Source organism: Heloderma suspectum, chromosome 1, assembly GCF_057233095.1.
Source record: "Heloderma suspectum isolate Gila_16-S chromosome 1, 16-S_ref, whole genome shotgun sequence".
Lineage (NCBI taxonomy): Eukaryota > Metazoa > Chordata > Lepidosauria > Squamata > Helodermatidae > Heloderma > Heloderma suspectum.
Genome location: NC_139458.1, coordinates 83,391,809 through 83,405,541, shown reverse-complemented (window position 1 = coordinate 83,405,541; position 13,733 = coordinate 83,391,809). Strand labels below are relative to the sequence as shown.

The following is a 13,733-nucleotide window of genomic DNA, read 5'->3' as shown; positions in this document are numbered from 1 at the left end:
TGCACGGCATAGCTTATGGCTTCACTGAGTTACGCAAGCAAGCCCCTTCGCCACAACAGCCTAAAAATAATTTTAAATAAAGGAAATGAATATAATTAGAACTCTTGTGGAGGAATATGCATCGTCCTGTGGGCACTTTAGTGTCTCAAACAACTGGTGAAGCCCAGTTGCATGGCTGGCACTGGAGACCACCGAGGCCCCCCAAAGCAAACTCTGAGTCTGGTGCAATGACGAATTCACCCCCCGTACCTTTCCCTCTCTTGGAACTTGGATTAGGGGTTGTGGGTGAGGAAGTGGTGAGCTCTCTCCCCCTCTCTTCAGTGCGGGAGGGAGGTCTGCAGGTCTCTTGCTGAGGGGCCATCACAGTAAGAGCAAGTCCTGAGTCCATACATGCCTTGAAGTCTTGCCATGCTATATTGCCATGCTATATTACCCATTAAAAAGTGTTCGAACTGACCAGGATAGCAAAAACTTGCTAGTCCCAGGATGTCTTTTTGCAGACTTGCAGGTCTGCTTCCCAAGACCAGTAAGCTCCCTGAAGTCCACTTGGAATGGCATCCGTGTGGAAGCTGCCTCTTGTGTGCAGGCTCCAGGGAGTTGACCCCATGCAACTTGTCTGAACGCTGCTGCCAAACAACAATTAGAATGCCATCTGGTAGCATGGGAGCAAGTTTTGCACGACAGGGCTCATCTACATGACAGTTTGCAAGCATCTCCACCCCACTGATTTCTGCGGCGTAGTTTTCTATCTCAGTGGGGACGTAACAGGCTGCTTTGATGTCCTGTTCCTATTTTCAGCACATTCTCATTATTCAAGCCACAGAAACAAATGCAGTTTGTTGCAGAGCCCTGTCCGCAGCTTAGATGCACGCTCATGACACTGGCCTTCTTTCTTTTGTTGCTGTTACAGCCAGACATTTCCTGGATCCCTAACAAGCACTACTCTGGGATCTATGGGCTGATGAAGCTAATGCTCACCAAGGCTCTGCCCTCTGACCTTTCCAAGGTCATTGTCCTGGACACAGACATCACCTTTGCCACTGACATTGCTGAATTGTGGGCCATCTTTGGGAAGTTTTCAGGTAAGTGAAAGGTATTTAGTATGGGTGGGTGAGGTGCCGCCCTTTAGACCAGAGGGGTTGAGCCTCTTTCAGCCTGAGGGCTGAATTCCATTTTGGATACGCTTTCGAGGGAGGGGCACATTCCAGCGGTGGGCAGGGCGAAAGGCAAAAGGGGAAGGGCCAAAATACCAAAAAAGATCAGCATATTTTGGCTTAAAGCTCTTACTGCGAGTAACTAAGGCATAGGAGAGGCATTTCAACCTTTTAGAATGGGGGAAAAACCATGCAGAAGCCCATGCACAAATCTATTGGGTTGGTGCTTTTAGCAGCTTTGTTGTCCCTCGAGGCTGTTGGAACTTCTTTTGTAATCAGTAGGCTTTCCAGTTACTCTGCTCCAGTGCAAATTGATATATGACAAGAGGCAGGCTTGACAGTGGACTTCCTTATGAACCTGTCAGCTCCCAGGACTCAAAATTAGCCATTCTGGGTTCCAGAGAACTGAGCTGGGAGCCTGCCTTGAAGATGGGCAAGGCCTGCTGGCTGCATTTAGTCTCATTTACCTTGTCCCTTAATCCAGACAAGCAGGTGATTGGTCTGGTGGAAAACCAAAGCGATTGGTACCTGGGGAATCTCTGGAAGAACCATAAGCCATGGCCAGCATTGGGACGTGGCTTCAATACAGGTGAGCTCCAAAGCGTCCACAAGAGCTGCATACCTGTAGGTGTGAGTTTCCTGGGTGTGGCAGCCTGGAGTCTGGATCAAGCAATTCCCTGCCCCCCTTGTGCTGAGTTTGTACGTGGGGAAATCCAAGTACCAGGTTCAGATATCTGCCTCCAGCCCTTGGAAGCTCTCCTATTAGGATGTGGCTGATAACCCATAGTTTCAGACTGTGGGTCAGCCCTGATGGTTCTAGGCTGAGAGGCATGGCTGAGCTTGCCATGCAAGCCAGCTCTTTGGGACAGACAGACAGTAACCCCAGAAACAAGCCTTGTCTCACTTGTAGCTGCTGTTCTCCTCGGCAGGTCCAGAGTATTTCCTGACAGCACCTGGTGGTTGTCCACAGACCTGCTTTCTCAGCAGGGCCTCCATGGAGATTTATTCATTTGTTTGTTCACTTAAAGTATTTTTATCCAGGCCCACAGCCCAAAAAGCTCTCGGAACTGCTTACAAATAATTAACAAAATAAGACACAATGGTTCTCTGTGTGAGGTAGCTTCCCTTTGGCAGAGGTCTGGGCTTCTTCCTGCCTCTGCAACATAGGAGACTGGTTTCCCATACCAGTTGGCTTGATTGCCACACTGAGGACTAGCCACAACTTTTTGTTACAAGGCTTATTCTTCCATAGGTCCCTCCTCCAGACACTTGATCATCTCCTCTGGACTCATGTGGCCCTGCCCCCTCTGTTCTTGTTTGCTTGGCTTCCTTCCCCCCATCAGACCCATGTGTAGCAGCGTGTGTGCTGCTCGGTGACTTTTCTTTCCTCTTAGAAATACAAATGTGCGTGTGTGTGAAAGAGACGGGCAGAGAAACCATGCGTGTGAGCACTGGACGGTTTCAGTTTTGATTGTTTGATAGAGGCTCACTCTGTAAAGAGGGGGTTTTGCGGGGTGGGAGGGAATACTAGAATTAAGAGGCAAGATGAGGAGAGCCGTGCAGAGGGCAAAGAGAGCCATTTCCCCACCCTGCAGCCTGGCAATTGCGTTTATACAAAACAAATTCAGCCCCCTGCCTCAGGACACTGTCTTTATGCGGAATGTGAGTTCTCCTAGCCTTGGCTGGTCCCTGAAAGTGACGTAGGCACTTCTCTGGATTCTGAGCCAAGAGGCCTTGCAATGGAGAATGGAGATTGCCACAGGGTTGGGGATCCAGCTAGCGTCCGCTCCCCAAAAGAATCACATTGTGGAGTGCATCGTCCAGTGCTGAACTCAGGAGTGCTTTCGCCCTCAGGAGGAAATTCCTGGTCTCCTCTCCTCCTCCCTAGGCGTGATCCTGTTGCTGCTGGAGCGCCTGCGCCGAATTGGCTGGGAGCAGATGTGGCGGCTGACAGCAGAGCGGGAGCTCATGAGCATGCTGTCCACCTCGCTGGCAGATCAGGCGAGTGTTCTGAGCCTTGCATACTTTGCTGTCCCTCCTGCCTTTCCTCTACTGCACCTGGTGCGGAAACTGGATGTTGCCATGTGATAACGACCGGTTGGCCTCCTCCTGGCTGGACGCCACATTTGCTTTCACCCCAGGGCATTCTCCTCTCCCAGAGCGCCCAGGGTACAGACTGCGATCTCTCTTCTAGGACATCTTCAACGCAGTGATCAAGCAGAGCCCAGCACTGGTGTACCGGCTCCCTTGCTTCTGGAACGTGCAGCTCTCGGATCACACCCGTTCAGAGCAGTGCTACACAGAGGTGTCTGATCTTAAGGTGGGTAGCTCCCCCCTGGCTGAGGCTCCTCTGGATTTCTCTCGCAGCTCTGAGGGGGCCTCTCTCTCGCTGAACCTTCCAAGGGCAAGGTGGGCGCTGGAGAGGCTTGTGCCATGCTGAGGACATGGAGGAGCTGGCAACCATGACAGGCCTGAAGCTTTGCCTTTACGTCCTCAGGTGATTCACTGGAACTCCCCCAAGAAGTTGCGAGTGAAGAATAAGCACGTGGAGTTCTTTCGGAACCTCTACTTGACCTTTCTCGAGTATGATGGCAACCTGCTGCGCAGGGAGCTCTTTGGTTGTGCCAGCCTGCCCAGCTTGCCCAGTGGCCAGGTGAGAGCCTTCCTGTCCTTCACCCTCCTTGTCATGTCTGAAATGAAGAGTCCTTTCAGACTTCCAGCTCATTTAGCTGCTCTCTTAAGCGGCCGGGGGTGGGGGGCTCTCAAAATTGCATGCATGCAACACGATGCCACCTACCCTGCCTTTTCTCAGCCACTTTATTTTCTTCAGCAGGGCATCGTCATTCCAGCTCACTTTCCAGCTGGTGGTGACAGTTTTTTTTGTATCCCACCCTATATCATTAAGATCTCAGGGCGGCGTACAGATAAAATCAGTTTAAACAGCATAAAACAATAAATAATTTAAACAGCTAAAAGCGTATTAAACCATTGAGCAAGCTAATACCAATTAAAAATCTAAAACAGTAAAACAGTTAAAACAGTGTGCAACTTTAGGAAATTCATTTTGTCCTCAAAGGCTTTGGTGAAAAGCCTTGTTTTAATTTGGTACCAAAATGAAACCAATGTCTGCGCCAGTCAGGACTCCATGGGGAGGGCATTCCACAACTGGGGTGCCACAGCAGAGAAGGCCCTCTCCCACTTCCCACCATAGCGTGTGTCTCGCACTGGTGGGACGCAGAGGAGTGCCCCTTCCAATCCGTGGACAGATCTCAATCCATGGACAGGCATATATAGGGAGAGGCGCTCCCTCAAATATCAAGGTCCCAGGCCTCTTAGGGTTTTACATGTCATCACCAGGACCTTGAAGTCTGACTGGAAGTGTATTGGCAGCCAGTGCAGTTCCTTTAAAACTGCTGCTACATGGTCTTTACAACATGTTCCGGTCAACAGTCTAGCTGCTGCATTTTACACTAGCTGCAGCTTCAAGCCGTCTTCAAGGGCAGCCCCATGTAAAGTGCATTGCAGTAGTCTAATTGGGAAGTTACCAGCGCATGTGCTCCTGTGGCTAGGTTATCCGTGTTCAGGAAAGGCCATAGCTGGCAGATCAGCTGAAGTTGGCCCCAAGTACTCTGGGTAGTACTTTCCGTCCATGTCCCACACCTTGTACACGCATAGTATTTTGTCAGCATTCCATTGTCCTCCCCCAGTTCTTATCCCAAAATTGTAATGGCAAAAGAAACCATCTCCATCCAATGCATGCATGTTATTTCAGCTAGGCCCAGCTCCTGTTGGTTCTTTTTACTTTTTATTTAGTACAAAACTCTGAACCCTTGGCCACTCTGTATTTTAAAGAAGTACGGTGGCTTTTTATGACCAGCTTACCTGGCCATAATAGCCTTATATATTTCCTCTTCTCTCTCGCACCCCTGTGTAAATTTTAGCTCCAGGAGGCCCTAGAGGAACTGGATGAAGATGACCCTTGCTATGATTTTCGGAGGCAGAGCCTTATTCAGCACCGTGTGCATCTCTTCTTCCTGGAATATGACTTCCCAGCCTTGGCTGATGCAACTGATGTAACTCTCATAGCTCAGCTATCCATGGACAGGTACCAGCTGGGAAAGGAAGGGTGTGGGGAGATGTTGTGCCTTCTGGGATGGAGTCTGTTGCTCAGAAGCTAGATCTTAAGAATGTAAGAGTCATTGTTGGATCAGACCAAGGGTCCATCTACCCCAGCATTCTGTTCACACAGTGACCAAACAGATGACTGTGGGAAACCCACAAGTAGGAGAAGAGTTTCATAGCACCCTCCTGCTCATGTTCCCCAGCAACTGGTGTACATAGGCACACTGCCTCTGCCTCTGGAGTAGCGTACAGCCATCAGGACTAGTAGCCACTGATAGCCTTCCCCATTAATGTATCTAATCCCCTTTCAAAGCCATCCAAGTTGGTGGCCATTGCTATGTCTTGTGGAACTGAATTCCATAGTTTAACTATGTGCTGTGTGAAGAAGGACTTCCTTCTGTCCTCAATCTTCCACCATTCAACTTTCTTGGAGGACCCCAGATTCTAGTATTATATGAGAGGGAGAAAAACCTCTCCCTATCCAGTTTTTCCACATCGTGCATAATTTACACATTTCTGTCATGTCCCCCCTTACTAGCCCTTTTTTCTAAGCTGAACATTGGACCCTTTCCCCTTATGGGCCCATTGGCCCAGGAGGCCTCTATGCACACGCTGGGTAAGCACAACTGGAAATCTCTATGGCTGTAATCTCAACCATAGAATAATTACACAACACACAGTTGTGTAATTCTGAGTGCAGGCATGTACATGCTTTCTTGAAAATTTCTGCTTCTGTTCTTTTTTTTAAAAAGAACATATTTCTAGTAGCTAGGGTTGCTGAGAAGTGTTTAGAAGCAACTGTCCTGCTGGCCTGGATGCAGTTCTTGTGCTTGGTGCTGTGCAAGAGCAAGCCTGCTTTTGGCGATACCTGCCAATGTCTGTGACCCACGGCTTATTTTCCACCAGTCCCTGGTTATAGAAGAGGTATAGAAGAAGCTGTAGGAGTGGAGTAAAAGAAGACTGCAGGGTGCAGTGATGGAGCATCAGCCACATTGCTTATTGGGGCTCAGGGGTGTTGTTTAAGCTGAGAGTTAGGCGCTTATTCAGGCCTGGGGTAGCTTGGCTTGGGGTGTTTGTGGTCACTTGCGGAGTGTCTCTTATGCTCTTGATTTGTCTCACTGATTTGCAGGCTACAGATGCTGGAGGCCATCTGCAAACACTGGCCAGGCCCCATTAGCTTGGCATTGTATATGTCTGATGCAGAGGCCCAGCAGTTCTTGCGCTATGCCCAGGCCTCAGAGGTGCTGGGTAACCGCAGGAATGTTGCCTATCACATTGTGTACAAGGAAGGGCAGTTTTACCCAGTCAACTTCCTGCGCAATGTAGCGCTGAAGAATGCGCAGACGACTCATGTCTTCCTGACGGACGTTGACTTCCTGCCTATGTACAGCCTTTACGATTACCTCAGGTGCGTGTTTCCCTGGGGCCCAGAGAGCTCTTGGTCTGGGGAAAAGGCGCGAGTGCACCCTTCAGCTCTGTCTCCTAAGAGCCTGAAACCTGGGGATTCGCCAGATGTCCCTTCCATTGTTCCCCACTGGTGTTAGTTCTCTCCTCCAGCTGGGATCCTGCTCGCTGGTTCATCCACCTCCCTTCTCCCCTGAATCTTGCCACTGACTTGGCCTTTGCAAACCTGCTGGATCAGACCAAGGGTCCATCTTGTCCAGCATTCTGTTCATGCAGTAGCCAGCCAGCTGTTGACTGGAACCCACAAGCAGAAGACAAGTGCAACAGCACCTTCCCGCCTATGTTCCTTATCAACTGGTGTACTGGCATACTGCCTCTGATATTGGAGGTTGCATAGAAGCATCAGGACTAGCAGCCATTGATAGGCTTCTCCTGCATGAATTTGTCCAATCCCCCTTTAAAGCCATCCAAATTGGTGGCCCTCGCTACATCTTGTGGAAATGAGTTCCATAGTTTAACTCTGCGCTGTGTGAAGAAGTTCTTCCTTCTATCTGTCCTGAATATCCCACCAATCAGCTTCACAGGATGACCCTTGGTTTTAGTATTATGAGAGAGGGAGAAAAATGTCTCCCGATCCACTTTATCCAACCCATGCATAGCTGAGAAAGGATGGGCCCCCAGAGCGTGATGGAACCATTCAAGCATCAGCTTCAGGCCAAAAACGTGTCTGCACCTGACACTTTGCACAGGGACAGGGTAAATGTCTCTGGAAATCTGCTGTCAAGCAACAAGCCAGCAGCTTTTTCCCCTTTGTGCTCCAGGACCTCCATCGTGCAGCTGGAGCTGCCCCAAAGGAAGGTGGCGCTCATTGTGCCTGCATTTGAGACTCTGCATTACCGCCTCTCCTTTCCCAAATCCAAAGCGGAGCTGCTCTCCATGCTGGACATGGGCTCCCTCTATACCTTCAGGTAGGTGCTGGGTCAGGAAAAGTCCATCACCAGCAGCTGACGCTCTGGTTCAAACAATTTCCTGGGCCACCTTCTGGAACCAGCCCTGGTGCTTTACAGTTCTCAATAACAACTTGCAGCCCAAGATTTGGCTGGTTATTTGAAACCGGCCTGTGGATTCGGTCCTCCATGCCTGGCTATAAAAGTTTCTCCTCTGTATTTTTCCCAGTTCCACTTGTGGTTCTCTCCCCACCTTCCTCTAGCCATCTTCTTTATTCCCTTTCAGCTCTTTCCCACTCATCTCTACATTTACTGACTGCTTCTGTTCCTCATTTCCCACTTTCCATTACACCTATGGTCTCCCAACTCCTCTGCACCACTTACTTTTCCCAATTTCCACCTCTCTCCTGTCCTTTTCTCTTTCTCCCTTCAAGTATGAATGCAGCCTGTTCTTTGGTGCACATTGTTTCTGGGCATAATTCAAAAGTGCTGGTTATTGCTTCTAAAGGCACCTAGCCCATATTTGAGATTTGAAAGGGCCGCCTTCACCTACACAAGCCACCCTCACGTGACCATAATTGGAGGCCTTGCTCCGTGTCCTGTTACCATCAGAGGTTAGATTGGCTGGAACACTGGACAAAACCTAGCCAGTTGGGCTGGCCAAATTATGAAAGCCCCTTCCTTGGGAAGCCCGTCTTTATTGGCATTCCATGTCATGAGCCCCTGTTGGAGGATCCCATGTGGGTCAGAAAGGCCAGATAGAAATATTTTGAATAAAGAATACAGAGACCCTCTTCCCTCAGCCCCATCTCTTCCAGGCTTCTTTTCCTAGGTGTTGTGCTTCCTCTGCTTCTCCTTCCCTTGGCCTGTTGTTACCTCAGGCCGTTGTCTCATCCAACCCCCAGCTACCTGTTATGACCCAGCCCTGCGCCCATCAGGACATGTCAGACCTATTTGCATTATTCCCATTTTACAGACTGGCAGTTGAGACCAAGGTGACTTGAAGTAAGATATGAAGTAAGATATGCAGAAGTAAGATATGAAGTAAGTAAGATATGCAGAAGTAAGATATGAAGCCAGGTCTCCCTCATCCAAGCCCAATTCTACCATGTTGCCTATAGAAAATGTGTATGAATGAATGGTTCCATTGGGCTGGCTACACCGGACAGCGTGGTGTGTTTGACCAGGACCAGGGAGTTGTAGGTTCAAATCCCCCTCAGCCACAAAACTCACTGGGTCACCTTGGGCTGGTTTCTACCTCTCAGCTTAACTTAAAAGGGCAGGGGCAGGGGCAGGGAAGGTGCTGGAGTAGGGGCAAGATAAAAGCAAATGTCATACATAACAAAATTACTTATGGCGAGTACAGAATCGGTGACAGTTATTCCATTTAATACAAAACGTGGTATCTTGTGAACATCCATGACGCGTGACACTCTTGACAGGGACAACAAAACGATCTGATTATCTGCAGCATTTTGCTTATCCTTTCAGTTCCCAGCATGGGGACCATCAGCCGGAGACAGAAATGGAATTTCCTAATCTTGCCTGTCTTTGTGCACAGGTACCATGTGTGGCCCCAGGGCCATGCCCCAACAGACTATGCCAAGTGGCGGACAGCCACAGTGCCCTATCAAGTGGAATGGCAGCCACACTTTGAGCCTTACGTTGTAGTGAGGCGGGACTGCCCCCTATATGACCAGAGATTTGTAGGCTTTGGCTGGAACAAGGTGTCCCACGTCATGGAGCTTGATGCCCAGGTGAGTGTGCAGGGGGGGAACCTTCCACTAGGTTGCCTTTTTGTGTTTCCAGAAAGCCCTGGCTGGAGGGAATGGCTTCCAATTTCCAAGGGAACCATCCCTCTCGGCAACTTCATGCCTCTTTGCAGGAGTATGAGCTGCTGGTCCTTCCCAATGCCTTCATGATCCACATGCCTCATGCTCCCAGTTTTGATATTTCCAAATTCCGCCGGAGCTCCAGCTACCGGGACTGCCTGAAGACCTTGAGGGAAGAGTTTCATCAGAACTTGTCACGCAAGTATGGTGCAGCTGCACTCAAATACCTCACTGCTGAGAGAAGCCTGTGAATGGCAACCTGGACACCAAAGGACAGCAAGGCAGGCTGGGAGACCTGCAGAGAGAAAGGGCTCTTGCTTCCTGGAGAGCTTCAAACCTGTAGCAGAGTGGTGCAGCTCTGGCCTAGTCGTGGGTACAGTTGCATCCAGCTCTGGAGAGCACCCATCATTCAGGGCTATGTATACTTAGTGGCAAATTCTGCTCTCACACTAAATTAGGCAAATTACATTTGTACACATCTGCTTCCTTTTGAATATTGTTTCCAAATTAAGGGGGAGATGAGGGCATGTGCAGTGTATGTAGGGGTCTGAATCTCCTCTGTTCCTCACACACACCCACTCTTAATACAACACTACATTTTTAATTCAACACTACATTCACCTAGTTTCAGTGATGGAAAGGTGGATTTTAGTTTGTAGCTCTATGGATGTGGAGGTCCAGAATTCTAATATTTTGCCTCTCCATTCCTATCTAGTGGCAGGACTATTGCACTTGCTACAGCGACCAGGTCTGCATGATCGCCACGGCTCATTGTGGCTTATTTAAACGATGAGATGCAGTGCCGTGAGCACCATCCTGAATATTCAAGCGGTTACTGCGGCTTGTCGTGTCATCTGAACCCTGAGAGTGTGGGTTATGCGAGGGCTAATCAACCCTCACAGAACGCACGGCCCTCACAGAACTCACCGTGGCTTCAATAAGCCACGGTGGGCTGTTTGAGCGTGCGAACTGGCCCGGTGCCTTTGCTCCCCGCATAGTTCTCTTCTTGTCCATGTTCCTGCATAGTTTGGAGGATAAGGCTTTCGATGGCCACTAGTTATGATTGCTCTATAGCCCCTCCAGTGTCAGAGGCAGCGTGCCCCTGTACGTCGGTTGCTGAAGAGCACGAGTGGGAGGGCGGTATTCCGCTCATCTCTTGCTTGTAGACTCCCCAGAGGCATCTGGTTGGCCGGTGCGGGAACAGGTTGCTGGGCTAGATATGCCTTTAGACTCTTTTTATGTTACCTTATTTCCACCTTCATGCCTTCCCTTTCTCTTGTTTTGGCATTCCCTGAAAACCAAAATTGAAGTATGGCAATTCCAACTAAATTCTGTAAATGAATTAAGTGTACGGAAGAGTTGACTGTTTTTTCTAGCTACAGACTGTTTGGCTCCTGAGTGTCTTCCTAGACAAATGCAAGAAGGGCTATATGTGTGCCTCTGTCTCTTACTTATCTGCGAACCTGTATATGTGTTGTGCATAGGGCTTCCTCCATGGAAAAGGAGTAACATGATATGCAACGCTATCATGCCCTATTCTGAAACAGTCCTAAAGGCTACTTTTTCCCGTCTGGGCAAAAAGCTAAGTGTAAGGGAAACTGTGCCCATAGTTATGGATGCTGTATGCTGCAAATGTTTTGCTGTGAGTACATGACTCCAACCAAGATCCATCTAGCCCAGACTTCTTTTTCAACAGGGGCTGGCCAGCCAAGTGCCCTTGAGAAGTTTATAAGTAGGATACTTCAGAGATAGCCAGCTCTTCTGGTGCCGTCTTCCTCTACCCCACCATCTGAAATGCAGATATGCTGCTGCTTTACATGGAGGTTCTGTTTCACTATCACAGCTAATAGTCATTGAATCTTCTTAACTCAGATGCAATTTTGATGTTGCACATCATTGCTGAGCAAGCTCTTTCCCCCTCCCATGGAGGAATGTGAAGTCCTGTCCTACCCTTCCGCTCGGTTGGAATGTGGCCTTGAACTACTGCTTTCCACTAATATTTGCTCAGATTCTCTTCTGTGTGGGACAGAAACTACAAATTTGGGCCTTCCACAACGGACTCAAGACTATTTTCCCACTTCAAGGTTGGAGCTGGTATCAAAATCTGTAATCAACTACATCAGTCTTTGCAACCCTGGAAAGAGGCTGCCATCCTTAGAGCTGCTTGGAAAACCTGATCTTCAAAAGGAGTAACCTGACTCACTGAAGGAAGGAATCCAGATCTGTCAGTTGAGGAGGGTTAATCAAAATGCTCGTAGTGAGCACTGCAGCTGGACGCGTGTGCTAGGAGCAGCTTCAGCCCAACATTGGTCCACAATTATCAAACACTGGAGCATGAGGAGATGGGCCTAACCTGCAAGCACTTTCCTCGCTTGCTATTTATATAAATTAAGGTGATTTCTCACAAGGTGTAAAATGGTTTGGGTGTCATGGGTTTTCTAATGGTTTTTATCTCTTTGGTTCTAGAGTATCTTTGGGGCCTTCTGCTGCTAGTCTCTATAGTTTCTCCTTTGTCTTTCTGGTATTAAACTGGAATGCAAGAGCTTCCAAAGTGCTGGGACTGAGGTTTTCCATCCCAAGATAAGGCAGGTGCATGTAAGGGTGCTTCCAGACAAGAGGGGTCCTAGCACTAACAATCAAAAGCCATTGTGTAGCTATTCCAACTTTTCTTACATACCAGATTTTCTTTGGTAAGAAAAAAGATGGAAGAAGCAGCTGGAAAACGGGAGGGTTATGAGTGGAAGTTGTTGTCTGGATCATCCATACAATTCCATGAATGAGGCAGGGCAATGGTATGATAAAACGCATGATCTGGAAGCACCTTAGATGTGGAAACTGGCCTAAACTGAGCACATGCTTCCTGCCATTTTTAAAATTAAAGTTTTTAGAATTCTTTTTCAAGCCTCTGAGTGAGTTGTATGGTTATTTTGTCACAAGTCACCTCTGCACCACTTCAGATACATTACCAAGACACGTAATGCTCACGCTTTCCCCATTTCTGCTGTAACACGTGAGGAATTTTGCTGCTGGGACAGCTACGTGTGTTAGATGACCTTTGCCACACTCTGCTCTCTCACTGCAGGAGTTTTCTGCTTTCCTCACATTGTAAATATATTGGTGTTAAGTCTAAGGCAGGATGGACTAGAAGCTAGTCAAAAAAATGAGGAACAAGAGGGCAAGGAACAAGAAGCAGTAACCGACAAGTCTAGAAGGGGTGGGAAATGCTGCTTACATCATACAGAAGAGATTCCCAGAACCTGAGTCCCAAGTGGCTTACTCTGCAAACCTCTTAGGGCCAGAGTACATGTGATGGTGGCAGACCTGGTCAAGGTCAGCTCACTGGCAGGGAACGTCAAAGTACAAGATGCATGTACTGGAGGAGGAGCTGAGCCCCTGTTTCTTCTGCTCTAAATCATTTTTTTTTTTAAACTAGGAGAAAAGAAGATTCAGAAATTATCCAGCTCGGGGTGGGGAGAAAGAATAAAATACAAGATAGCAGAACTAATAGGACTAAATAGGCCATGTGTGAAAAGTATGGTTCTGGTTAAGGAGAAAGGGACTTGAGGAAAGGAGGAATTAAGGAGAGAAGGGAGCTGTAGCAAATCATCACATAGAAGCCAGAAAGAAAGTGAACAAGCAAGAAAAATGTGAGGTACGGTCTCTAAAAGGACAGGGGGACCAAAGGGAGGGAGGAAGGATAGAATCCCATGTTCTAATCTCCATATTAGTAACCCCCTATTCCACTGCAAATTCCACTGCTGGATTCTCTTCCAATTCATAGAGGTGATCTACTTCTTGTAAGGTGCAACGAAGATGCCTACTTGCAATTAAAGCTTCACATTTGATTTGAGAAGCTGTGTTTTAAGAAAGGATGTTTCTTGTAGGCCACAGCTTCTCACTGTGGACAAAGCGAGGACACCCCCCACCCCACAGCTTCATGATAAGTACAACAACAGAGACGCAAGATTTTATTGTTTTATTTAGTAAAATGTTAAATAAATACAAATTGATCATTTATTCTGGACCCCCTCCTTCTCTTCCCACTTTAATAGACTAGAATCTAGACACAATGTACCAAACCCACAAGGGACTGGAAGGCTACAGAAAGAAGGCAGCGAAGAGACTGAATATCACTATGAGCACCAGGCTATTTAATTTTTTAAAAAACTTAACAAAAAAACCACCTAGCCAAACCAAGCCGTGCGTCCATTCACAGGCAGTTGATCTGTGAAAGCTATGTTGTACCCAGTTCATTTAAAGGAGGCCTTACAAAT

The 13,733-nt window shown here is 48.1% G+C and overlaps 1 protein-coding gene across 6 annotated transcripts in view; it reads left to right on the top strand.

Annotated features, from left to right (window-relative positions):
- Positions 1 to 13,733, top strand: part of LARGE2 (LARGE xylosyl- and glucuronyltransferase 2) — an 88,671-nt gene that overhangs the window by 55,505 nt on the left and 19,433 nt on the right. For 2 of the 6 annotated variants that reach the window (XM_084850521.1, XM_084850514.1), the window contains exons 6-15: positions 911 to 1,082; positions 1,639 to 1,743; positions 3,043 to 3,155; positions 3,349 to 3,474; positions 3,652 to 3,807; positions 5,096 to 5,259; positions 6,406 to 6,684; positions 7,502 to 7,648; positions 9,189 to 9,384; positions 9,513 to 10,803. In XM_084850521.1, the coding sequence (XP_084706647.1) occupies positions 911 to 1,082; positions 1,639 to 1,743; positions 3,043 to 3,155; positions 3,349 to 3,474; positions 3,652 to 3,807; positions 5,096 to 5,259; positions 6,406 to 6,684; positions 7,502 to 7,648; positions 9,189 to 9,384; positions 9,513 to 9,710 (1,656 nt within the window). In that variant the 3' untranslated portion in view covers positions 9,711 to 10,803. Of the gene's footprint in view, positions 1 to 910; positions 1,083 to 1,638; positions 1,744 to 3,042; positions 3,156 to 3,348; positions 3,475 to 3,651; positions 3,808 to 5,095; positions 5,260 to 6,405; positions 6,685 to 7,501; positions 7,649 to 8,603; positions 8,672 to 9,188; positions 9,385 to 9,512; positions 10,804 to 11,155; positions 12,359 to 13,343; positions 13,490 to 13,733 lie in introns of those variants that run through there. The other 4 variants (XM_084850542.1, XM_084850532.1, XR_014790281.1 and 1 more) reach the window with 3 other exon arrangements.